Source organism: Mastacembelus armatus, chromosome 3, assembly GCF_900324485.2.
Source record: "Mastacembelus armatus chromosome 3, fMasArm1.2, whole genome shotgun sequence".
NCBI classification, from domain to species: domain Eukaryota; kingdom Metazoa; phylum Chordata; class Actinopteri; order Synbranchiformes; family Mastacembelidae; genus Mastacembelus; species Mastacembelus armatus.
In genome coordinates this window covers 4725441-4749353 of record NC_046635.1, presented here as the reverse complement: position 1 = coordinate 4749353, position 23913 = coordinate 4725441, and the positions used below count along the sequence as shown (strand labels likewise).

The following is a 23913-nucleotide window of genomic DNA, read 5'->3' as shown; positions in this document are numbered from 1 at the left end:
ATTACCCACAGCTCTGCCTATGAATATGATTAGCATTCTCATTTTTCCCAAGAAAACTCTAATAAACACAATTACATTATATCAGAGTTTATTTCATATCTTTCCCTACATTTTCTTGAGTAAATGTGGCAGTCATCAGGATTGCATCAAAGCAAATGAAATACTGTTATTTCCTTAAAATTGGACTAGAAAACAAGTTATGACAAAATGGATTTGCTTCCCTCTTTCCCTCATCTACAAAATAATCTCATCAAAAAGGAAAGTTAAAAGAACAAACAGAGCACAGGACATTTCACTGCAAATAACAGGCATATGTTTCAGTCCTACCTTCAGTCAGGGCATTACACTGTTATAAACATTGTCACCTTTCTGTGACCTTGATGATGAGATGAATTTCCTATAAAAGCAGCTCATGGCACAAAATGCATGGCATAACAATCAAGTCATCAAGCTCTGACTTACAGTTTAACCTTAAACCTTAAAGTCAAACTGAAATTTAAATTCTACTTGCTTTTTCACTAAGAAATATACTGTAAATGATCATAATAGCACCATCAAAGATATTTTTCCTTTTTTTTTTTAAAAGGGGTCATACTTTTGTTGGACATGTCTGTGGAAGCACCATCAAAGCCTTGTTCTTTTGGGTGGAGAATGACTGACCCTTGAAAGCCAGCACTGCTAAACATACATTATTAACTTCTGTGGTGCAATGATGACTGGAGTACATCATAGTGTACATATTGTAAAGTCTAAACAAATTAGCTTATAGTCTAGGAGTAGTTCTGGAACCCCAGTGGAGTTAAAACAAGCTGCAATGATAAGGCCTGTACACTAAAGTCTTGACAGAAATTCATTTTAGTTTGACTTTAAATTAGATTTGGAAAAAAAAAAACAGCATTCTCAAAATGCTACAAGGTTTCCCTTGCAGGAAAATTTGTGTAGTAGCTACATTTTGCTCTGTTTAAACATACCATTTTGTGCATTCTTTAATCCAAAAAGCAGTGCACCAGAGTGACTGAACAGATTTTTGACATGGGTGGCCATGGTGGATCCCGCTGAGTTGGGAATTTACAGAAAAGGCCTGCGAGTGCTGTAGACTGGATGACTCGAAGCCTCTCAACAGGACTGCATAGTCAGGTGACAAATGATGGCCCAGGCCAGCCGAGCGCCAGAAATGACCTCTTAATCAATCAGAGGTCACCATGGAGGCTCAGTCCTGACTGCCTCCACCCTGAGACGCAGCCATCTGATAGAAGACTCAATGCCAAACCACAGAGCACGCAACCTTTTCTCTTAGTTAGCACATGGCTGACATTGTTATTGTCATCTCATCAGTTCTAAAATCCAGGCCACTCACAACGGAGATATCGGTCTTTCTTTTGCAGGCTCATTATTACACTAATGTTAAGACAACTAGCTGTCATTGACAACTTTCAATTTTGTACCAGTTGTTTTCCTAGGCTGGCCCACTTAATTTGCTTTGCTGAGATTTTATATTGTCAAGTTTCTCTGAGTGGCAGGTGGATATGGTGTTGAAGTAAAACATCCAGTCCTGTGATGCTCTCCATCTCTGGCCTACGCCCCAAAACATAAGCCAGCAGCCCCCACCCTCCTTGACACATGGCCATCTGTACCGGCATTTCAGGCATTGAATAAGGGAGTGTAGTGCATGCTCTAGTAGGTCCACCCTAGACCAAGCCCTCATATTCTCCTCTGCACCCCAAGGCCCACCCTGACACACCCCCTGGGGTTGGTCTACACAGTGCTGGGTCCCCAAGAGAGCATATCAACTTTGAGTAGCACAAACCTTCTGTCCTGTCTCTACCCCCCCAGGCCTCGGAGTCTACTTTCCTACCATCTACCTCCGTTTCTCCCCTAATCAATACATTCATGTCTTCATTCTCCCGTATCAATTTAGAAACACTCAGAGACCTTTGTCATTAATTTCTGTTAGTGCTGTTTGTCAATATGATTTCCTTTGATCATCTATTATTGATACTCAAATTGACTCAAAGAGCTAAGATTTTAGCAGTTCAGTCAAAACACAAATGTAGCTCTGCTTCATCATTTTTATTGTTGTCCTCAAATAATCATCATTCCAGTGCAAACTGGGGAATTCTGGTTGTCATAAATGTAGTAAGACTGGAAAATCACAGCATGTATTAATCACCCTATTATTGGTCTCCTTAGGCTGGAGACAGTTGATCTTAAATTTAAAATATAGACCACAATCAGGTTAAGAACTATTTAAGCCAACAGCCATGCACCAAAACCCTTTAAAGCCTACTGAAATAGTGTCACATTGCCATGACATTCCCCATAAAACTGACAATTCACTGAAAAAAAGACCAATCAATACACACACCAATCACCAGACACCCACAGATCCATATATCTATTCACCCATCCTGACACTTAGTACCCGCATCTCAGCAAACCTTCGACACATTGATCTATCCATCTTTCCCTTCTCCCACAATAATAGACGCTGATGCTGACTCAGTCCCCATGGGATACAGGAACAGCAGACAGAAGTAACCCAGGACAGAAACACCAAATGGCAAAATGGAAGTGTGAAAGAGCAAAAGAAAGTTGCTTGAACGACAAAACTATCAACTGAGATAACCCTGGTGAGTCAAGGTAAACATTCATGAACTATAGTGGGTCTAAATAAAAATAAAAACTTAAAAGTGATAAATGAAGACATGCGATATCAAGTAGTAACTCCAACAAATAAGAAGAGGGTGGGACAAGCAAGAACAAAAACCTGCAAGAAGTGCCAAACCAGGATCAGGAAGATCAGCAGTGCAAACTAGCGTTTCCTGTGCACGTATTGAAATGCAGATCCAACTTGCTCAGTTTATAATGGGGGCTGTCAGGAGCATGAGTGTGTGTGTGAGTGGGGATGTGCATGTGGGAAAGCTTCTCACACATCTGCTAACCTGCTTCTCTAATGGCATGTAAATGGACCTCCATTGTCTGGCCTTGCAGACCTGGCTGGAATGACCTGACACGTTGGATGACGACTGCAGCTTCGCATATATACGGGAACATGTACTCACACTGATGGTTATATACACATGCAGAAAACTTAAGGCACATGTATAGATCTACCTCAAACAAAACAGTGGATGCTGCTAATGTTTTAGAGTGTCACTGGTAAACAGTGAGGTTAGTAGCAATGTAAGACTGCTGCATTAAAACATGTTTAAGGTATTAAAAGGAACAGTTTTGCAGAAAATCTGCAAAATATTGGGACTATATGGACAGTACATTCAATACCTGAAACTTTGACTTGTCATTGACTAGGTCAGTTTTAGAAAAATGGTCCATTGCATGATAACATGTTGAAGCAGACAGAGGTTTGTGCTTGAACAATCTCCACTCAATATCCAAACACATGTAACGCTATGTTTTACAAAGCAGCCAGTTTGCCACAACTCAGCTGAAATGATTTAAACTGGGAGCTGGTGCTGACTTGTTGGGGGATGGGGCTTAACAGAAAAAAGGGGGGAGCAATACGGGGTCACACAGGAGAAGAACTGGGAGGGAGGGGGTCGCTTTTTCTTCCTCTTCGGGCTCTAGGAAAGAAAGGAAAGGAGCCAGAGCTAAGCAGAGAAGTCCAAGAGAAATAGATGTGGGGGAGGGACTGAAGCGAGAGCGCTGCTTATTGGTAGGCTGTGGATCTCTCTCCCTGGACGGATTGACTTAGCACGGGTCGAATTACACCATTTGCCGTGCATTAGTTTGTTTTTCTCTCAGCCAGGAGAAGTTGGTTCCCTACGACGCGCACAGTATTTTGTTGGATTACGGCAACACAAAAGGATACAAATTAATCACTTCAGATGAGGTGAGTTCCCTGCAGCTACGTGGATATACTTTGTTGCGTCGCATTAACGCAGTGAAAGTGGAGAGGGAAAAAATAGAGAGAAGTCTTTGCTGGGAAGCAAAATATCTTTTCTGTCCACGTCGCTATGCTACTCTGCAAAAGTGATGATTGCAGGACAGAAATAGTTCAGGTCCGGACTATTTTTACTTGTGCCTCGGCGTACTGTTCATTCATTTCCCATGGGGCTGGCAACAAATAGTATATTTGCCCTGCTCGGGAGTGTCTTTATATCGCTAATAAAGCGGCGTAAAGGAGAATAGACTAATTTGTTTCCTCACCTCTTAATTTGTGACACACTTTACCGTCATTGAAGCTGTCAGAAATCTCCACTATATACTAGTTTCATAATTAAACAATTTATCACACTGATCCAATCCAAAATTCTGTGGGAATGGAGTATTAGGCTAAAGACGCACAGAAGAGTTTTGTGTAGTAATATTTATTCTGCTGAATACGCGCTATATTGTGTTTTGTGTCCGTCACCCCCGCACGCTTTGCATTATTTTAAATCAGAATTGATGCTGATTGTACGTGAAGTCAGAGCGCGGCGTAGTACGGATAGCGCGGCGTTGATGTTTATGTCTTTTCTCGCTGGTTTCCAAAGTTAAAAGTACTGGAAGGGGCTGGTGTATTGGTGTGTGAGGGAGGGGGCTGTGTGGTCGTGGCAGAGCTTTGAAGATCAGTCATCAGAGCGCAGGGGCCCGGGGACGGAGACAGAGCAGGCTTAGTCAAAATGCTCCTATGTGGCGAGCGGAGCTGAGATCTGTGCGCAACTGGATAAAAAGAGAAAAGTGGGATTCAGATGGAGCATTAAATAACAGGAATATCACGTGCTGGGTGTTTTCTCGTAAATGGATTACCCACGGAATATGACATTTAGTCGGATTGCCCAATTCATGCGTGAATTTGGACACTCAAGGTAGGTGTCCTCTATGTTGTTTAATCATTGATAAAGTGTATTTTAGGGTACAATGCCTGGGTTGTAGCCTAACACTGAGATGGACCCTGGATTTAATAAAAGCCACATTTCTACTACCATTCTGTCCAGGGAGCTACTTTGCGAACACAGGAATCAAGTAGTTCGATTCCAAACTAAAAGGTTGCACATGTTCACAGATTAAACGAGTGACCGAGCAAAATCAGAGCCACGCCATTGTTTTCCGCTAACAAACCTTTCATGCAGAGCAGTGTCCTTCTTTTCTACAGTTTCAGTTACAATAGCTCACCTCGCTCTTTTGTGTATTGTTCAGAGTTGGGTTCAGTGGTTCAAGGCTTGAAATAAAGTGTTTTCTTGCATTTCGGCTTCACAAAAATCAACTTGGAATAAAGGTAACCTGCATATGACTGGACGGACCACGCTGGTCAACACAGTAGAATAAAAGACGAGCAGAACGGGCAGTGGGCAGTTTGACTTGAAGGTTGTTTACTGCTTATCTCCTCATTCCTTTAATATGTTTAATGTACCCCCAGTTTCACCATAATGCACATTTATTGTATGTGATAATAAACTGGAGAAACGCCCGAAATCTCTTTGGAGGCAGAGTAGCACTGCCCATCCCTGCGCATGCATTAAGTGTTGTGGAGGCAGTTAGACGCAGCCCCATCACTGTTGTCACTCCACCGCTGTCCCCCGCGTCTTTGTTGTCTTTTCAATGAGCTCTACATGTGGACTAAAGGGCTCTGAAAAGATTTACCACGGATAAAACTTGAATGCCTTTACGCCCCGGTCGGCACAATGCAAGCATTAGAGCCGGGGTTGGTGCATGGGTTGTGTGCGTAAAAGAGGAACGAAGATCCCCACGCAAAACTTGAAAAATTACCTGTGAATGAAGGAAAAGACAGAGGAGAATAATCAGGAAAGAATGATAACCACAATGCTTCGTTTGTTTCATAAGGAAGAAGCATGTAACTGTGAGAATAATTCACAAGTTGTAACGTGTAAGAAGATTGGCCAAATGAAGGAGATGAGCAAAAGGAGATGAGCCAAAAGGCCTTAATCTAAACTAGTTACTATACATTAACCAAGTAAACTAAAATCATCTTTTAAAATGCATCCGTTTTAAATTTTAGTTTGTTTTACTATTCTCTCAAACCATCACGGTCCATGTGCAGGAACTGAGACAAGGTGAATTAGTTTCAAAACATACACCAGATGTGTACATTTCCCGAAAAATCTGAAGGGTCTGTGCTGTGTCAGAGCGAGGAGGACCCCGGCTTAGTTACTGAAACTACAAACTTGATATTGGCAGAAGCAGCACACTCCAGTCAGGTCAAACATCTGAGCCTGCCGTGGGTTTGTTGACAGCACAGCTGGCTGGTGTGTCTCACTTCGCCTCACTGGCCACAGGGTCAGAACTCAGCGACCAGAACGACCACCGTTAACCTCCACTACAGTCAGCTGTAACCCCGGAACAACTACCATTAAACCGTACAGTGATCAGTGTTAACCCCTTACAGTCTTGTGGTTGACCTGAACCACTGCCTGGAAACCTGAATGTTCAGTTCTTAATTAGTTGAGTGATAAGAGTTTGAATTTGTGTGCAGCAGTTGGAGTCAAGATGTTTAAGTAATTTGTTTTGTTCCCTCAGAACACCCAGAACACCTACACCCTTTCTTAGAAGCCCCCTGAACAGCTCCTCCTGATTGTAGGTCCACTGACCGGGGGTGGGGCTCTATTGTGTTGACATGCCCAAAGCCCCTTTTGTTTCTTGGTCACACCTGCAGCTCAGCCCCTTTGTGCTCCAGTATAACAGAACTACAGCTGAGAACAGCCTTTCTCCTGTTTCACTCCTCCTCTTGCAGAGGTAGAGGAGAATGGGAGGGAAGCATGGTTTAGGGTGGCACAGCCCTCTCCTTCTGCCAGATCCCCGAAGCAACAAGTCCAACCAAGCCACTGAGAAGGAATTCTTAAGGTAAATAGCATGCGATTAAGGGTAGTGGTTATTACTGAAGTGGGTAGAGGAGTAGTAATCATTTCTGGGCCCATGTGGTGGTTCCTTTAATCATTTGTCTGACTCAGTCACCTGCGTGGCTGCATCTTGATCACTTTGTCAGAGCCACAGCAAAGAGTTGAGACATGCATTTTACAACAGACGTGCATGTATACACATGCATTTAGACATCAGACTATCTGGTTTCGTATGCCATTAGGTTTACAGCTCAATATGGTGCAAGATGACAAGTCAAGTAGCCTCAAGCTGCAACAGCATTGTTCTGCCGGGATTACATCCACCTATCTCATTGCCAAACAAGTTACGAAATCTCACGCACCGCTGTTTGCTGTATTTTTACTAGCCTTCCCTGCAAAAACACATCCAGGAGAAGAATTTATGGCTGACATATGGCAGCTGAAGCACAGCTAAGAGGTAAATATGAGTTAATCTGACATTTTATGCTTGGAACAGTAAAGCTTCAGCTGTAGGTGCCAGAATTGGGCTACAGACCCCTGCATCCACCATCAGTAGAAACAGTAATCCACCAGACCCCTTCCCCCTCTCTCCATCCTGTGTTTAACACCATGGGTCTGAGCCAACAACATCAGCAGGGAAAGTGCGTGGTTGTAGGACACTGAAAAGTATGTAATAACAGAGTGAAGCACGGCTGAACGGCACTGCGTTGCGTGACAAGCCCAGCATCTCTAGGCCTGTTGAGGCCTATATGTGCATGTACACTCATACACACACACCCACCCATGCACACAGTTGCACACACACTCTGGAGGGCAGCAACCAGAGAATGCTAAGGAATAGTCAATAGAAAACATGCTGGGCTCACTAGAGATTGAGAAGTAATTTTAGACCACTGACCTCTGGATGTCTTCTGTTTCTGTTTTACATTAAAGTTTCTGAGGAGGGGAAAGCCTTTGCCTCCGCATTATGGCTTTTACCATGCAAGGAATAATGGGAGATGGGAGCTGAGCTTCTGCCTCTAGTTGGAGTGTTTTTTCTCCTGAATTGTTTGAATGGCAGGAAAAAGTGATGTGTGCACGTACAAAGAGGCAATATAGAGTAGGACTAAATCCTGACAACCACAGAAATGATTTACCTGAGAACAGCCAAGTTTGAGAGAAAAGCACAGCCTGCAGCCTGTATGATAGCACTATAGAATTGAAATGCAAAGCTTGGGTTATTTACCTTTCATAGTTCCTCTTTTTTTCTGTTGTTGTACATTTGGTATCTATTCCTGTCCTGAGTTTCTCCTAGAAACTCAGTAATTTATTACTGGGGTTTTTAACCGAGCACATTTCTTGGTACATCTGAGCCAGGTAGTAAAAAATAGCTGCGGTGCTTTTAAGGAACATCACTGTCTCTCTGTCACTTGTCATTTAAATTAAGATGCTGATGGCTGTTCTTCTGTGTAGAGCTGTGGATTATTTGTGTCCAGTGATCCATTTGTATTTAGATTTGACGATAGTGACTACTCAAGTACCACTGGTGTTTCAGGAAGAGAAAGCAGTGTTTTGGGGGCCATGCAATCTTTATATTTTGTCAAAACATCATACCTATAATTTAGGTATTAAGTGGATTAATTGAGACAGAGCATTGTCTTGTCCAGGCTTTGCATTCCTCAGTCGTAATCACACTGCTCTTTCATAGGCCTTGGTATCCCACAGAGATCAGAATAACCATGATTACCAGTGACTGATGACTAAAACATGCTGCCATTACTCTGATTCCATCTGGGCACCACTTCCGTTCTTTTTGGTGACACATCTTCATAAAGTTCAGACCTCAACTGGATTATTAGTGCCTGGAAAAAAACAGTGTACACTTTATGGGAGGTATGAAGGCTGTGTGGACAATTTATATGTTATGTAATCCTCATAAAGTGACAAAACACTGACATGCAATACAAATCATATATTGCTGCTGTCAAGTAAACATCACACCACCTAAATTTCTGCTTTCTACATGTAATCCATGTACTTGACAACCATGTGTATTACAGTTCGTTTGGTGTTAGGAAATATTTCAAAAGCCCAAGCTTCATCAAAGATGTCCAGCCTATTACAAGATGAAAAGGACCAGATTTAGATTTACAAAGTTCTCACATGGCTACGGTGGTATGGTAAAGCCCATAGACTGCCTTTGCTGGCTGCTGATCTCCCATGCTTCCTGTGTGGATCAATCAAAGCACTAATGGCTTGGCAGGCAGGGCTCGCAGACAGCACTGGAGCAGGTGTGCTTTGGGGCTAATTGAAAAATGAGTCAATACTGTGTGTGTGTGTGTGTGTGTGCCTGTGTTTGTGCATGCACACATTTGTCAGTCTTTGCATTACACCATTTGAAAGAATGATTATGTATGTGCAGCCTCATGTGTGTCTATGTGTATCACAGTATGCTCCCAGCTAATCCATCCCTCTGCCTGTGTGACGTCTCCCGGTAAATTGTTTATATCCGTTCAGGCTTTGCCTGCATGAATAATTTGTTTGCCTTATAAATATTTGAATGTACACTGATCATTAATATGCACAGACACAGTCTGTCTCTAAAGCACTCCTCCACACACTAACATACACACTAAACTCCTGCCACTCCCACAATAGATTACCAGTGTAGTTCTAATCAGATGCTGTACAAACTGTTATCACAAAAAATGATTTCTATGGCAAAACTATTATTAATAACTAGATCCTCGTAATACACATTTAAGTGAATCACTGCACTACAGTGAATTACCCAAGAAAAGGCTGGAGCAATAACAGCCAAAAGAGAGTTAATAGAAGTCAGCTAGGGTCAGATCAAAGGCTACACTAGTGAAGGTGATAAAGTTGCTCTGCGCTGATTACTGTTGAGCCTGGCCCAGTACAAACCAATAGAAGCACAGATGTACAGACACAGCAGGCCTGCCACGCTTCTAACAGAGTGGACTTCCGCTGCACACACACAGTGAGACACCCCACCGGTCAGTTGGCTGACCTTCCATTAGACAGCAGATGCATGGAAAGGTAGAAGGAAAACGCCAAGCACTGCCACTGAGAGCTCAAACATCAATAAGCCAGAGAAGAGGTTATGTTTGCATTATGATTGTATTTTACCAACATGCCGAGTAGCAACAAGACAAGTTCTTTTTTTTGGGGGGTTTTGATCTGAAGAAAAAGCTTGGATTTGACATATATTAATGGTTTCAAACAGGTTAAGTGTAACATGAAATGTATAACACAAAGCATGCATTTTCTGTGTTTCCAGGTAACATCTCCACTAGTGTGAAACAGGAAGTGTTGTCTGTGAGCAGCCATGGGCCAGAGAGCTGCGCTTCTGCTCAGTGAGCTGCTGCTGCTGCTGCTGCTGCTGACAGCCTCACGCACTCTCCTCGCAGTCAGCTTCCCTGAGGATATTGTACCGCTCGATGTCGTTGACGCACACTGTGAGTACATGCGTGCAGCAGTACAAATTACAATTTCTGCAAATTCACTGAAAAACAACTCTGCTTCATATGCACTTTTTACTTGAGCTGCTTTGTTGTTAGGCAAAATAGACATAGAATAAAGAGAAATAACAGAACCCACATTCTGGTCATGTCAGCAGTTCAGACACCATCATGCCATGTTCATAGTAATAAAATGAATCTGTTGCATAGTCGGTTGTAGCATGAAGTGGATTTTATTTTCATCTCTGTGATGTACTGGAAGAACAGAGAAATGTGCTGGCATAGGCAACAACTAATGCACAAGCACAACAGAATGACACATAGATGTAATTATACAGAATATACTGCTTTGTTTTGTACTGTACCATTACTATAATTGCAGGAGAATTTGTGTAAAGCAGACACAGATGATGCTTAATCTGTACTGTCAAGTTACACATAAGTAATGAATGGGGTTTATTCATGTACAGGTTTCCCATTAACAGCAAAGGCGTGTGTGTGATTTCTTTACAGTTTCACGGAGGTACCCTGTGTTCAGAGGCAGGCCCTCTGGCAACGAGTCACAGCATCGCCTTGACTTTCAGCTGATGACCAAGATACAGGACACTCTGTTCATCGCTGGCAGGTAAATGCAACACACACACACACGCAATCTCTACCACTTTCTTTCTCAGATCCCCCACACCAACATAGTCAGTCACTCCTTGGCAGGTAAACAGTGGCGTAAGGGGGAAAAAAGCTCTTAGTGTTATTGGATCTGTGGCTTCTAGGCCTGCATCTGATGTATTTGGGCACTATTGATTCAGGAAAGGTGTCTATCATGCCGGCCTGACGCTGTCAGGGATTTCTTGGCATGTTTACATGCCTTTTTTGGTATTTATGGACACTGGGATTAATCTGACCGCCAGCACTAATACTGTAGCAGGAAATCACCCCGACATCTACAGTATAAAACTCTCACCTCTGGAGCTCGCATAATCACTATCACATGTATCACTGTATCAGGTGGAACCCTTCTTTTGCCATGTGTTCTCTTTGGGTCGCTAAAATTTGATTTCCATTGGTTTTATTATGTTTTTTTATAACTAAAACATAATCAAAACAATAAGTTGCAGTGTAAAATGGTTTAGCAAAGAACATTCATTTAACAGCCAGCTGCATAAAAATTTAGTTCAGTTGCTCAGATTATACCAAAAAAAGATAAATGCTATAGTAATTATAGTAGTAGCAATTTTTCAAAAAATGTGAAGTGTGGGTATGCATGTGTAGAAAATGGGTATTTTTAAATTAAGCCTTATTTTTATTTTATTTATTTTTTGTTAATATTTAAATCAAAAATGAAGACAATTCAGACTTTTTTTATAAATGTATTCTTGGTTGTGCTGTTTCACTGAGCTATGTGTTTTGTTGTCAATTCACAGAGATCAGGTGTACCTAGTCAGTCTGAGAGAATCCTACAGGAATGAGATCATTCCTTACCGGGTAAGGTTCTCGCCACAAGCTGCTCTCTCAATCCACAAACACTATAAGGGCTCCATAGAAAACACTAAGCCATTCATCACAGACTGGACAGGCTGTAAAATGAGAGTGGAAAAGGACTGCGTGAGCATGTGCACCAGCGTATGTGTGTATTTAATGTGCTGCATGTGTATTTATTGCTTCTTAATGCCTGCCGTTGCTTTTTACAGAAGCTAACATGGCGATCGGGCCAAGCTGACAGAGAGATGTGTGCTGTCAAGGGAAAACACAGAGTATGTATTAAAACATAATTTACCTGGCACTTTTTGTTTAATATTCCACCACATGGACAGAAATTTCAACTTTCCTCTGTGTTTTTTGTCTGTGTTTAGGACGAGTGCCACAACTTCATCAAAGTGCTGGTTCCCAGAAATGATGACCTGGTGTTCATCTGTGGTACCAATGGCTTCAACCCTATGTGCAGATACTACAGGGTAAGTATCCAGTGCCAGGACCCACTATGGTGCTTTCAGAAGTCAAAGTTGGTGTGTTTAGGTGTGTTCACACATGCAAAATCTGCTTTGGTATTGTGTAAATGTCCTTAAAGTAATTTGGGTAACATGCTCTTTATTTCAATTTCCTTTTAAATAAATTTGACTGGACTACTTTGACTGGTTCATGTACCTGCTTGTGTTTTGTGTTAGATTTCACTGTGTCCCTTGGCAAAGCTCTTTTAATGTGTGGGTGATTGTTGTGTTCCCTTCAGCTGGATAACCTAGAGTTAGATGGGGAGGAGATCAATGGACTGGCAAGGTGCCCATTTGACTCCAAGCAAACCAACGTTGCCCTCTTTGCTGGTAAGGGTCAAACACACACCCGCCCACACACATAGTTAATCTTACTGAAGAAGAAATACTGTGTTCCTACTTACGCTCTCATCATCACCTCTGTCTTTGCCATAGTAAACTGTGCTTGCAGCACTCACAACTCAGCCAATTAAGCCATATAAAGGAAGCGAAACAACAACACTGAAGAGCAGTGCATCCTAATTTTTAGTCACTGTGCTCGTTTCGTTTTTTTTTTTTTTAGAGGGGAAGCTGTATTCTGCAACTGTAGCTGACTTCCAGGCCAGTGATTCTGTCATCTATCGCAGTATGGGTGATGGATCAGCCTTGAGAACTATCAAATATGACTCCAAATGGCTGAAAGGTAAGCGAATGCCACTACGTCACCTTCAAACTCTTTTTCACTTTGCTTTCCTGGAGACATATATGTCTACCTGCCACCTAGCAAATGCCCATGGTGCCATTGCATGTTGAATGCATGAATGTGGCTGTCAGAGCTGTTTTTGGAGTGATAGAGAGCTCTCCTGCCTTGCCAAGATCCGTGGGGATATGGTCTGTTCTCTCCCAGGCAATCTAGGTCACCCCCAGTCATACACTGCCTTGTACAAATCCCTGAAATATTCAACATGCACAGTGGTGGTGACGATGCAGAAATACACTTCAGCTCTCTGCCTCTGTCTCTCCCTCAGAACCTCATTTCCTGCACGCAGCAGAGTATGGGAATTATGTGTACTTTTTCTACCGAGAGATTGCAGTGGAGCACAGCAATCTGGGCAAGGTAAGACAGTACACCTGCTGTTTATAATGCATTACATATTCCGCACGGATACAGGATGCAGGCCTTTATCCAGAAAAGGCTTACACCTCCCTCTGCATGCATTTCTGGCACAAATGGCCTCGGTGGTAATGGGGCCCATTCAGGCGATGACAGTACATCGCATTAGAATAGACGAGAATTTTCAACAGCCAGTGTTTGCTGGGAATGTTGCACTAATGTGAAACCATTACACAGCAAGAGGATTTGTCTCCTGGATCTTGCGCACTCTGCGTCTGTCTCTCCCTAAGACACACACACACACACAGAGGGCATTCGAATGTTCTATATTTTAGGCCAACTTCAGATTTGACCATGCCCCATTCCTGATCTGGCCTGGCCGAGCCACGGGAAGCCAGCATCCACCATCAGCCACCAGATGATAAATATTTCAACCCTACTAATGCTGGGGTGACACCTGGCTTCTGATGGAGGTTTGCACTGATAAATTATTAAAACTATCTAAGCCAACTGCTTCACACACTTAATTTATACTCTAAACCTTGATAATATGCACAATCAAACACACTGCATTAGGCCTGTCAGAGCCAATGGATGTGTTCTGTTTTTAAATGTTTGTTTCAGTCACAAGGAACAATCCCCACACCTAAAGTCGGGAGTGTGTGTTTGTTAAGCTGTCTGGGCCAAGTTGCTACAGGATGAAGAGATACATTATTCAGCACACTGAAGTGTTTTTAGTGACGTTCACTCAGCTGCCTTCCTCTTTCACCCATTTCTGTCCTCTCGTCTCCTCACAGGTTGTGTATTCTCGCGTGGCCCGGATCTGTAAGAATGACGTTGGTGGCTCACAGCGTGTGCTGGAAAAGCACTGGACATCTTTCGTGAAGGCGAGACTGAACTGCTCTGTGCCAGGGGAGTCTTTCTTCTATTTTGATGTACTTCAGTCCATCACCGACATCATCAACATCAACGGGGTTCCCTCAGTGGTGGGAGTGTTCACCACACAGATGAACAGGTGAACCATGGCTGTTATTTGTTGACTTGACCCATGCAGAGGACAGAAATAAGAAATTCGGAAGCTAACCATGCACATCACATCACTATACTTCTCCACAGTATCCCAGGGTCAGCAGTGTGTGCTTTCTCCATGGCTGACATAGAAAAGGTGTTCCAGGGCCGGTTCAAAGAGCAAAAGACTCCAGACTCTGTTTGGACTCCATTTCCAGAGGAGAAGCTGCCCAAACCTCGGTAAGAATTACGCATTGTAGTTCTTCAGAAGATTTCCTAAGTCAGAAGTTTGTAAAGGATGCAACAACAAGGCAAAAGAAAACACCAATTAGAAAAGACCTCTTTAATCTAAAACTTTTGTTTAACCCCGTTTTTAATCCAAGTAGTGGGCACTTAATAAAGTAGCAGCAGTTTACCCCTATCAATTTTGCCATTTTTTAAGACTTTTTTTGTCCAGGTTGATGAAATCAAAGATTTTTCACTAATATGGCACCAGGTCATTAGCTTTGACCCAGCACACATATTTACCATCTGCTGTTGATTAAATAATTAATTTGGCATAATTAGACGTGATGCATATTTAACGTCTTTACAGTCAGCACATATATTCATAGCACTGCCCTGTGTCCAGAAGACAGAGTCCACAAAGCACCTCATTACCTCAGTAAATCATTCATGGAGGAACAACCACGCATATGTATATTTTATGTTTCCAGCTGAGGCCTTTTTGTGATCCTAATAAACACCTGCTCTTCTCCTCACCCTCTCATTGCACTTTCCATTCATTTCAGTACAAGCTGTTATTACTCCCTGGTGTGCAAGCACATAAGCTGATCTTTGAACTTTTGCCCTCTGTGCGTGTGCACCTTCCATCCTAGACCCGGGTGCTGTGCAGGTCAAGGTCCAGCTGCAGCCTTTAAGAGCTCCATTGAGTTTCCAGACGATACCCTGCAATTTATCAAGTCTCACCCCCTCATGGACACAGCTGTGCCTTCTATCGGGGACGAGCCTTGGTTCACCAAAACACGAGTGAGGTAAATGGAGAAGTACATGAGGACTGGATATCTGTGCCAGTGCTAATACGAGACCTGAGGTTTTGGAAATGTTGTTTCTTGTGATACTCCAGTTTGAGTAAAAATGTTTTTCTTCTATTTTCTCTATAACTAAATATGCCATGTGTCTCCCATTGCAACATTATCTAAATCAGCCCTACGGAACTTTGCCAAAAGCAAATGGTGTAAAAGTCATAATGTGAATAAGAATTAGTGAGCATGAGTAAGAGTGCTACACACACCTTTAGTTCAGTACTCCAAGCATGGTGGTTTAACAGCTAACCATACAAGTATATTATGATTTACCGGCATTTGTCAAACATGAAGCTATATATATTGAAGCATGCTTTTAACTTAAAATATCCATTGTGGGTAAATAAAAAGGACTTTGATACAAAATGTAATAGATGAAGTAGAAAATGTTCGTCATTTACTGACTCAAGAGTTGGTGATTTATGGATTGAAATGTCTCTCCTATTTTCAATGGGGTAACCCCTACTAGGACTAACACTTTGTTTTCTATCATCTGTGAAGGTACAGGCTGACAGCACTAGCTGTGGACAATGAAGCAGGACCCCACAAAAACTATACAGTGGTGTTCATTGGGGCTGAGTCAGGGGTTGTCCTCAAGGTATTGGCGAAGACCACGGCTGTGTCCCTGAATGACAGCCTGCTTCTGGAGGAGATAGATGTCTTCAACAGGGCCAAGTATGTCCACACACACTTTCCATCCTCTCTCTGTCTGCCTCTGTTCTCTTTTTCTCTTCCCCTTCTGGCTGAGGATTTAGCAACTCTTAAAGTGAAGCTTCCTGGCACAGATGGCATTGTCTCTGTCTATTCTGCGTATGCACAGTATGTGTGACATATTTATTTGTGCCTGTTTATGAATGCAAACATGCATGTTGCCATGTGTCAAAGGTTAAAATCCTGTTAAACTGTGATAGAAAGCTTTATGTGACTTCTCCACCTAACAAGTGATTCAATCTTCCGAGACTGAAACAGTAGACTGACTTGTCTGATAAATCTCTGATCAGGTTTCCTGCGTCTCTTTCCAGGTGTCTGTCTAACCATGAGGATGACAAGCGTGTCCTCTCACTGCATGTGGACAAAGACACACACAGCCTATATGTTTCCTTCTCAAGCTGCGTCATCCGTATTCCCCTAAGTCGCTGTGAAAGGCATTCCTCTTGCCACAAGTAAGTGATGTGCTAATGCCCACGTGGGAGGTTAAAATGTGCTTGGTACAATCGGTCATAGGTCTGTAGCTTTATTGTATTGTTTTTCAGTGAATGTCATAACAGGAATGATAACAGCTTCAGCTTATACCTTGTGGTTAATATTCAGTCAGTCACAAATGATTATAGTGCACCTTCCATAATAATTAAACACACTGTTCTATGTGGCACCAGGTCCTGCATTGCATTAAGGGATCCTTATTGTGGCTGGAAGCCTCATGGAGTCTGTGAGAGGATACAGCCTGGTGTTTTGTGAGTTCAAGTCCCAACAGCAATATGAAGTCCAAATATTACAGATGAGAAAATAAGACAACAAATATTGCAACTTTTTGATTAATCCCTCTGTCTCCTTTTTCTCTCTTTTCAGGACTGGATATGAGCAGGACGTTGAATTTGGAAACACTTCCCAATTGGGAGACTGTCACGGTATGAATCTCATCTCCATTCCATGCCATATATCCTGAGACACCAACTGTACATATACACACACACACACTCACACACACACTGGCATACACATGGACATGTACACGAATAAAACACAGCCTCATCCCACACATACACCATGATCCTGCACTCTCACACCAGTAACCAGTCCAGTAACATGTCCCTACATAATATATGTGCAGTATTAACACACACATCTACATACAGTACATGGCCACCTGTAACTAATGCTGCCTGTGAGGCAGAATCATGGACATGTACAATTAAGGGTCATGTTCAGCTGGTGCAAATGGTAGAGGTCTTAAGATATCTGATGGTCAGAAAAGGTGCCTTTTACTGATTTTACTTTAAAAACTCCATCGCTTCATTTGTACCAACTAAACATGAACCAGCCTGAACCTCAGTATTGATCAGAACCAGAGGGCCTCCAGTGACACCAGTGAGACGCTGCTAGGGAGTGCTTTATATCTTTACTGTTAAATCAACTAAACTGCACTCAGTGTCTCCTGGAGAGTTATTTTTTGTTTTGTTTTGTTTTTACTTCTGAATGCCCTTATACTGATTTCTTGTCCTTTTAATTCTTTTAGCATTTTTGGGCACTACTTCAGCGCCAGATTACAAATCATTTGGTGACCCTACCTCTGGTTAGTTTGATCTTTTACTCAAATGGTTTCTTTCCTTGAGTTCAACATCTCCAAGCCTGTCTTTCCTCCACTGCCACCCTTCATTTTTTTTTTCTTTTACCAAATACCTCCTGAATGCTAATGACACCTACTTCATTTTCATCATAACAACAAATCCAATAGGCAACATTAGTACTCCATCTCAACACAGATTCACTTTCTCCTTTCCACTCATAACATCCTGTTCCAGGCCCTCTTCCCTCTTGCATGCTCATCTACAATTCCTTGGCATCCTTACTGTTGTGTACCGACTCCTCTTTGCCCCTCAGTATCCTCTTTTTTTCCCTTCCAAATTGCCTAAAAATGTACTTTCATTGATCTATGAATGTGAAAACGTAATTTTGCTAAAGTTTAACTGTTTATTTATTATTTTTTCAACACTAACCTTATAAATTACCCATTGCCTATGTCTGCTAACAGGGGTGATAACAGTGTGCCTTACCCACTTTTGCACAGTTTAACAATTTGTTTGTCACCACAGACATGGAGTTTTCATCAGCGCCAGTCACTGTCCAGCCCAGTGGGCCCATACACCCCCCAGTACTCATACCCACTCAGAGCCCCAGCTCTGGGCCTGGTCCAGAGCTCTATGGCTCAGGCTTTGTGCTGCAGGATGACCCAGCCACCTCCCATTCTTTAGACTCTATCCCAGGGGGCCAAGAGGGTAAGGCCCTTAGGGAGGCAGCCAGCATGCTGCATTGAGCCTGATCTGATAGCTGCCAGCAACTCTCACTAAACCACACAAATCTGAATCCACTTATAGTCTCCCATATACAAACACACATACATGCACACAATGGCAGCTATTTAGGGTTTTCATTAGATAACATGGCAGATTAAATTGAGTATTTTTCTTTTTTAAATAGACATTTTGTACATAAATTAGGTTGTCATGCATATTATATTTTCTTCTTACAATTGTTTTTTCTTTTAATTTCTTTCCTTAATTTCCTTCTGTTCTTTCTTTTTTCTTTTAAATTTTATTCACAGTTTTCTAATCATTAAATCTTACACTTTCAAGAAATCTTCTGTTTGTTAGTTTCCGTCTCTGCCAGTATAGTGTTTAACTGTAGTAACAGTTTACCCCAGCTGGTAGATAATTGACTGGACCGTCACTGCCATATAACTATTATGGCTGCACGATGGATGACTAACTCTTTCATTGTCTGTGGTTACTAACAAACTCCCAGTAGAGAAGTAGCTACCTCAGCACCTGCTTCTCTGTCCTCCGAACAACTCCCTTCTGGTTGACCTCGTGCAAAAATTTTGTTTCGCATAAGAGTGCACTTCTAACCCTTTGGTACCAGTTAAACGCATGATAAATGCATGATAAAAAGCCTCTAGTGGACCTCAAGGCAATACTCTTTTGTTCTGAACTGACAAAGCACTGCTTCTTATAGATGGTGAAATGGATGTGGGTACCTAACAGCTTCTGCCAATTTTCACCATATTTCTTCTTCATCTGGGTTTAGATGAACAGGAATGTGTCAGTGTTATGGAATTTGATTGTGATAGACTGGCTACCTTGTCTGGACTGGGGGGAGGAGGTTCAAAGCAGAAACTCACGCATGGTTGTGTTCACTCACAAACATGCACATTTGTGCTGTTAAATGGGGAGGGAGGATTTATTAAGCATTTTTCATCAGGGGTTCAACCAATGCCCAAATGTTTTGTAGGTGTGTGGGATATTCAAGCAGGTGAGACCAACCAGATGGTCCACATGAACATTCTCATCACCTGCGTGTTTGCTGCGTTTCTCATGGGTGCTCTCCTGGCTGGTCTGATTGTTTTCTGCTACCGAGATTCATTCCTCCGTAAGCCAAGACATGTCCACAAGGATGCAGAGTCTGCACCGTCCTGCTCTGACTCTACTGGAAGTTTTGTAAAGCTCAATGGCCTATTTGACAGCCCAGTAAAGGTACAGTTATAAACAACTTCAGTGCTACATTAAAGACATTTGTGGATGGCAGAGATTGAACAAGATGTGAAACTGTGTCTGATCTTACTGTTCTGATTTTACTTTCACATTCATAGGAGTACCAAACCAATATTGAGTCCCCCAAGCTGTACACCAACCTGCTGAGCAACGTCAAAGACCTGAATACACCCAATGGTGACACCAAGACCATGATCCTGCGGGATGGTTGTCAGGCCCCTGAGCTGGCTGCCCTGCCTACACCTGAGTCCACCCCTGTGCTTCAGCAGAAAGGTCTACAGCCTATCAAAAACCAGTGGGACAGGGCTCATGGGAAGGTCAGTGGCCCAAACAAGGAGTCCAACTCATCAGCTAAGAGTCCGCAGTACCTTCTATCTTCTCCTGCTCCTCCTAACTCCACCCCCCACCACCCTCACCTTGGACACTCCCACATTCCGAGTGCAGTCGTCCTGCCCAACGCCACACATGATCACCCCAATCTTGAAAATGGAGATGAGACACTGCCCCATTCATCTGAAAAGAAGTTGAAGAATCCAGATTCTAAGGGAAGTAAGAAAGATCAGAAGAGGTCTGTAGATGCCAGAAATACCCTAAATGATCTTTTAAAACACCTTAATGACTCTGTGGCCAACCCCAAGGCTATTCTTCAGGAGGGGTCAGTGCCCCGCCCAAGGCAACAGCTCACACTGGAGCCCATGCAGGAACTGACTGAACTACCCCCCAAGGTGCCCAGCCGTGAGGCTTCCTTGTACTCCCCCTCCTCCTCTCTGCCGAGGCACAGCCCTACCAAGAGAGTTGATGTGCCCATGCCCACCACTCCCACCACACCAACGGGTAGCCTGAGCATGGGGGGCACCCTGGAAAGGCAACGAGGAGGATACCAACTCCACCGGAGTGCCTCTCACAGGCACTCCTTATCCACCTCACCAAATGGGGTAACCATGGGGGTGTCTGTGTCTCGCCAACACAGTATGAACAGAGGGGGTTACATGCCCCCAACACCTCCCTCCAGACTTGACTCCCATGGCGGAGTGATGGGGACAGGAATGCACTCAGCCCACCCACCCTCTGTATCCCGACAGAGCAGCTATAGTGGACATGGCTCACTCCCTCGCACAGGGCTTAAACGGACCCCATCGCTAAAGCCTGATGTGCCCCCTAAACCCAATGGGTTTTCACCACAGACTCCACAGATGCGAGTGGTCAATAAGTACAGTTACTAAAGAGCATGGACACTTTTGGGTGCGCTCTTGGCCATGACTGTAGAGCTTTGAGCCCTGAGGGCTTGGGGAGGGGGGGCTACAAATGGGGTAGGGCCTAGTGTGTGTTTGTGTATCGACTTGAGGTGTGTTCCCCCTTTAACAGATATGCACATTCACTCACACTAAAAAGGGAAAATCACGTATGTGGCCAAAGATACTCCATGGGGCTTCTTTGCTCCCTACATCTCCATGCCCTTTCCTTGTCACAGCTGCCACAAGATATGAACAGTGGACAGTGGTGAATCTGCTGCTCCCCATTGTATCTGGGCTTGGGTGTTACCTGCTCCCACATGAGCTACAAGGTTTAGGACTCTAGCAGAGGCCGCTATGGCGTCTGCGCATGTGTTACCAGGTCAAAAATAGTGGAATACTTGAAGAATGGGTCTCATTTTTCACTGCCCTTGAGCACTGTCTTCCCACTAATGTGAACTGAACAGAGAGGAGAGGTAGGCCATGCCTTTGTTAGTAAGATGGCTAGGGGCAGAGGATAAGAAAATCAATAATCAGTGTGCATGTTGCTTAAGATACATATGAACGCAAAGAGCTGAATCTGATAGCAAATGAACAAAGAAAGAGTGCAAATGAATATGTTTGTGTTTGTGTGTTGGATGATTGGAAAGCAGGTTTGTGTAAAGGCTTATAAGGCCTTTGTACTTGGTTATCGAGTGGTGCTACATGCCAGAGGATGACCTGTCTAAAATCTGACACTCACAAGTCAATATTATCGCTTCTTCAGTCTTTTTTGAACTATCTGAACCAAGCTGAAACCATATTTTTGTGTTACTCTGTGGTGCTTGTGGTTATTTGGTTATGCCGAGGTTAAGTTGGTCATTCTAGCTGAAGATGGGACAGAGACTTTACAAGTACATTTGCTGCTATTGGTTTAAACATCGGCGATTGTCTGATGCTTTTTTTTTTCTCTGCCAGATTTGGATAGCCCCGTATAGAGGCATGCACATCTGCTTGTGTGTGTGTGTGTGAGCGTGTGTATTATATTGTAGACAGAGGCCAAGAACAAGTACAATTTTCAGCAACCAAACACACTGTTAAAAACTGATACATGGGAAGAGATACTTCTTTCCAGGTCTGAAAGATCCACTGCCCCTTTGTAGGGATAATACTGGGGTTCAAGAGACTTCTTTCTTTATGTAGCAATGGTAATAAAAACATACAAACATTTCTCATCTCACCCATTAATGAATTTTGAACAAAATTATTTACCTTTTTCCTGTTTTTTTTTATTTAAAGAATCTATTACACTGTATGAAGCTAAAGCAACACCAGTGGCTTGGCTTATGTATATGAATTCAACATTTCAAGGCACATCTGTTCTGTTAAACATGTGTGTCCCTCAGTAGAACACTAGAATTTTCCTTCTAGATCGATGCTTTTTAAGGTGTATTAAACTGACCCAAGAACAATACATGGATGTAACATCACTGTCATCTCTCGTGCTGGTTCTGCAGCCCGTGTTTCCTGTGCAGCTTCCCTCTGAGTGGCCAGTGTACAATCAACAAAACATTTACCAATGTGTCCAAATGAGTCATGCTGGGAATGACCAGATCCTGTATATACTTATATACTATAAATAAGGATTATAAATATTTTTAGGCAAGTGAACCTGAATCTGTGCATTGTGTGCCTTATTCACAAAATGAACTACTACAGTATATAATATTGGCATTGTCAACTGGTCCTCTGTATGTTATTGTCATATACTATATAAACATTTTTTATACAAGCAATTTGAAATTCAGCAGGATGTGTGTTGGAAAATTACTACCTAATCCAAACCAAAGTGATGTGGAAAATAAATTGACTTGACAAACATTCCACTTGCGAATGAAAATCATACAAAAAGACAGGCAAAAAAATTTATTTGGTGCATGAATCAATTTCTCTCCTTTACTGCCGGTGTTGAAAAGAATGGTGTTAATCTACCGCACAGAGGTGCCATGCAGTGAATGTATTTTGTTGACACTGGGATGTAGGGTGGTTAGACCTTGCACTGTGGAGCAGTCAGCTCAATGCAGCACATCCTGCCCACAGCCAATGTATTAACACAGTGTTCATATGAAATCCGTTTATTGGCCTGGGCGGCAGCCACACAGTATCTGTACTTCCCCAGGATTGCAGTGACAGGAATTATGTCTATTGGCCAGTAGGGATGACTGAGGGATCAGTTTTCCAAGCAATGGCTGCGTTATTTGGGTGACATCTGCAATCTTTTTCAAGTGTCAGTTGCCTGCTTAGCCCAAAGCCACATTTTGTTTACAAGTGATGATTGTATGTAAAGACTTTCTGCCTGTCATCTCACTAGTGTGTGGGCTCTCTTTTCTACTTGACACATGCACACTGACATCACAAACATACACTCAACATACACTGCTCAACTGCCTTGTACATTGCAATATGAACTGGGTCTTTCTGTTGCAATCTAAACTGAAGCCTTTTCTAGTCCAGTCTGAGCTCAGTGTATGTGCAGATGAACCAGATTTTGTCATGTAATTTTGATTTAATACTGTGCAACATGGGGATGTGAGGCCAGCTGTATATACAGTGTGATCTCCAGCGTATTTGAGCGTGTAGATATGTTGTAAAGTTGTACTGTGAATGTGTAAATAATTATGGTCTTTGTTTCATGATTTTTTGGGTTGATTTTTTTAACACGGCATGTATAGTTGAAATAAAACAGTACTGCACAGATGAATGGTGTGAAGGGTTTTCACGTGTTAAGGACGTCGAACTTAGTGGTGTTTCATAAGTCAGCTCCTGTTACATCATGTGTATCCTGGTGTGAAAGAGAATGACAGAAAGCTGAAAAAAGTTTAAAATCTTATGCTTGGTGGCTTGTGAATCCAGTCTAAGAGCCCTGAGATGGATTCAGCATGGCAGAGTACAGCAGTAGTCTGGGAAAAACTGTATGTGTCCTTGCTGAGCTCTTATGAGCTGAC

At 42.7% G+C, this 23913-nt stretch overlaps 1 protein-coding gene across 8 annotated transcripts; it reads left to right on the top strand.

Moving 5' to 3' along the window:
- Positions 1 to 3629: 3629 nt before the first annotated feature.
- sema6d (semaphorin 6D) lies at positions 3630 to 23665 on the top strand. 8 transcript variants are annotated; one of them, XM_026319697.2, is made up of 21 exons: positions 3647 to 3850; positions 6692 to 6801; positions 10078 to 10255; positions 10772 to 10883; positions 11680 to 11740; positions 11947 to 12009; positions 12109 to 12210; positions 12483 to 12573; positions 12806 to 12925; positions 13251 to 13339; positions 14134 to 14351; positions 14453 to 14584; positions 15223 to 15378; positions 15931 to 16104; positions 16452 to 16592; positions 16806 to 16883; positions 16999 to 17057; positions 17666 to 17722; positions 18243 to 18425; positions 19438 to 19679; positions 19796 to 23665. In XM_026319697.2, exons 3-21 carry the CDS (start codon positions 10126 to 10128, stop codon positions 20918 to 20920), a joined length of 3333 nt encoding a protein of 1110 aa, XP_026175482.1. In that variant the 5' UTR covers positions 3647 to 3850; positions 6692 to 6801; positions 10078 to 10125; the 3' UTR covers positions 20921 to 23665. The 8 variants fall into 8 exon arrangements, with proteins under 8 accessions (XP_026175488.1, XP_026175482.1, XP_026175480.1 ...); XM_026319695.2 differs by lacking the exon at positions 6692 to 6801; XM_026319699.2 differs by lacking the exons at positions 3647 to 3850; positions 6692 to 6801 and adding an exon at positions 4594 to 4808.
- The last annotated feature ends 248 nt before the right edge of the window (positions 23666 to 23913 follow it).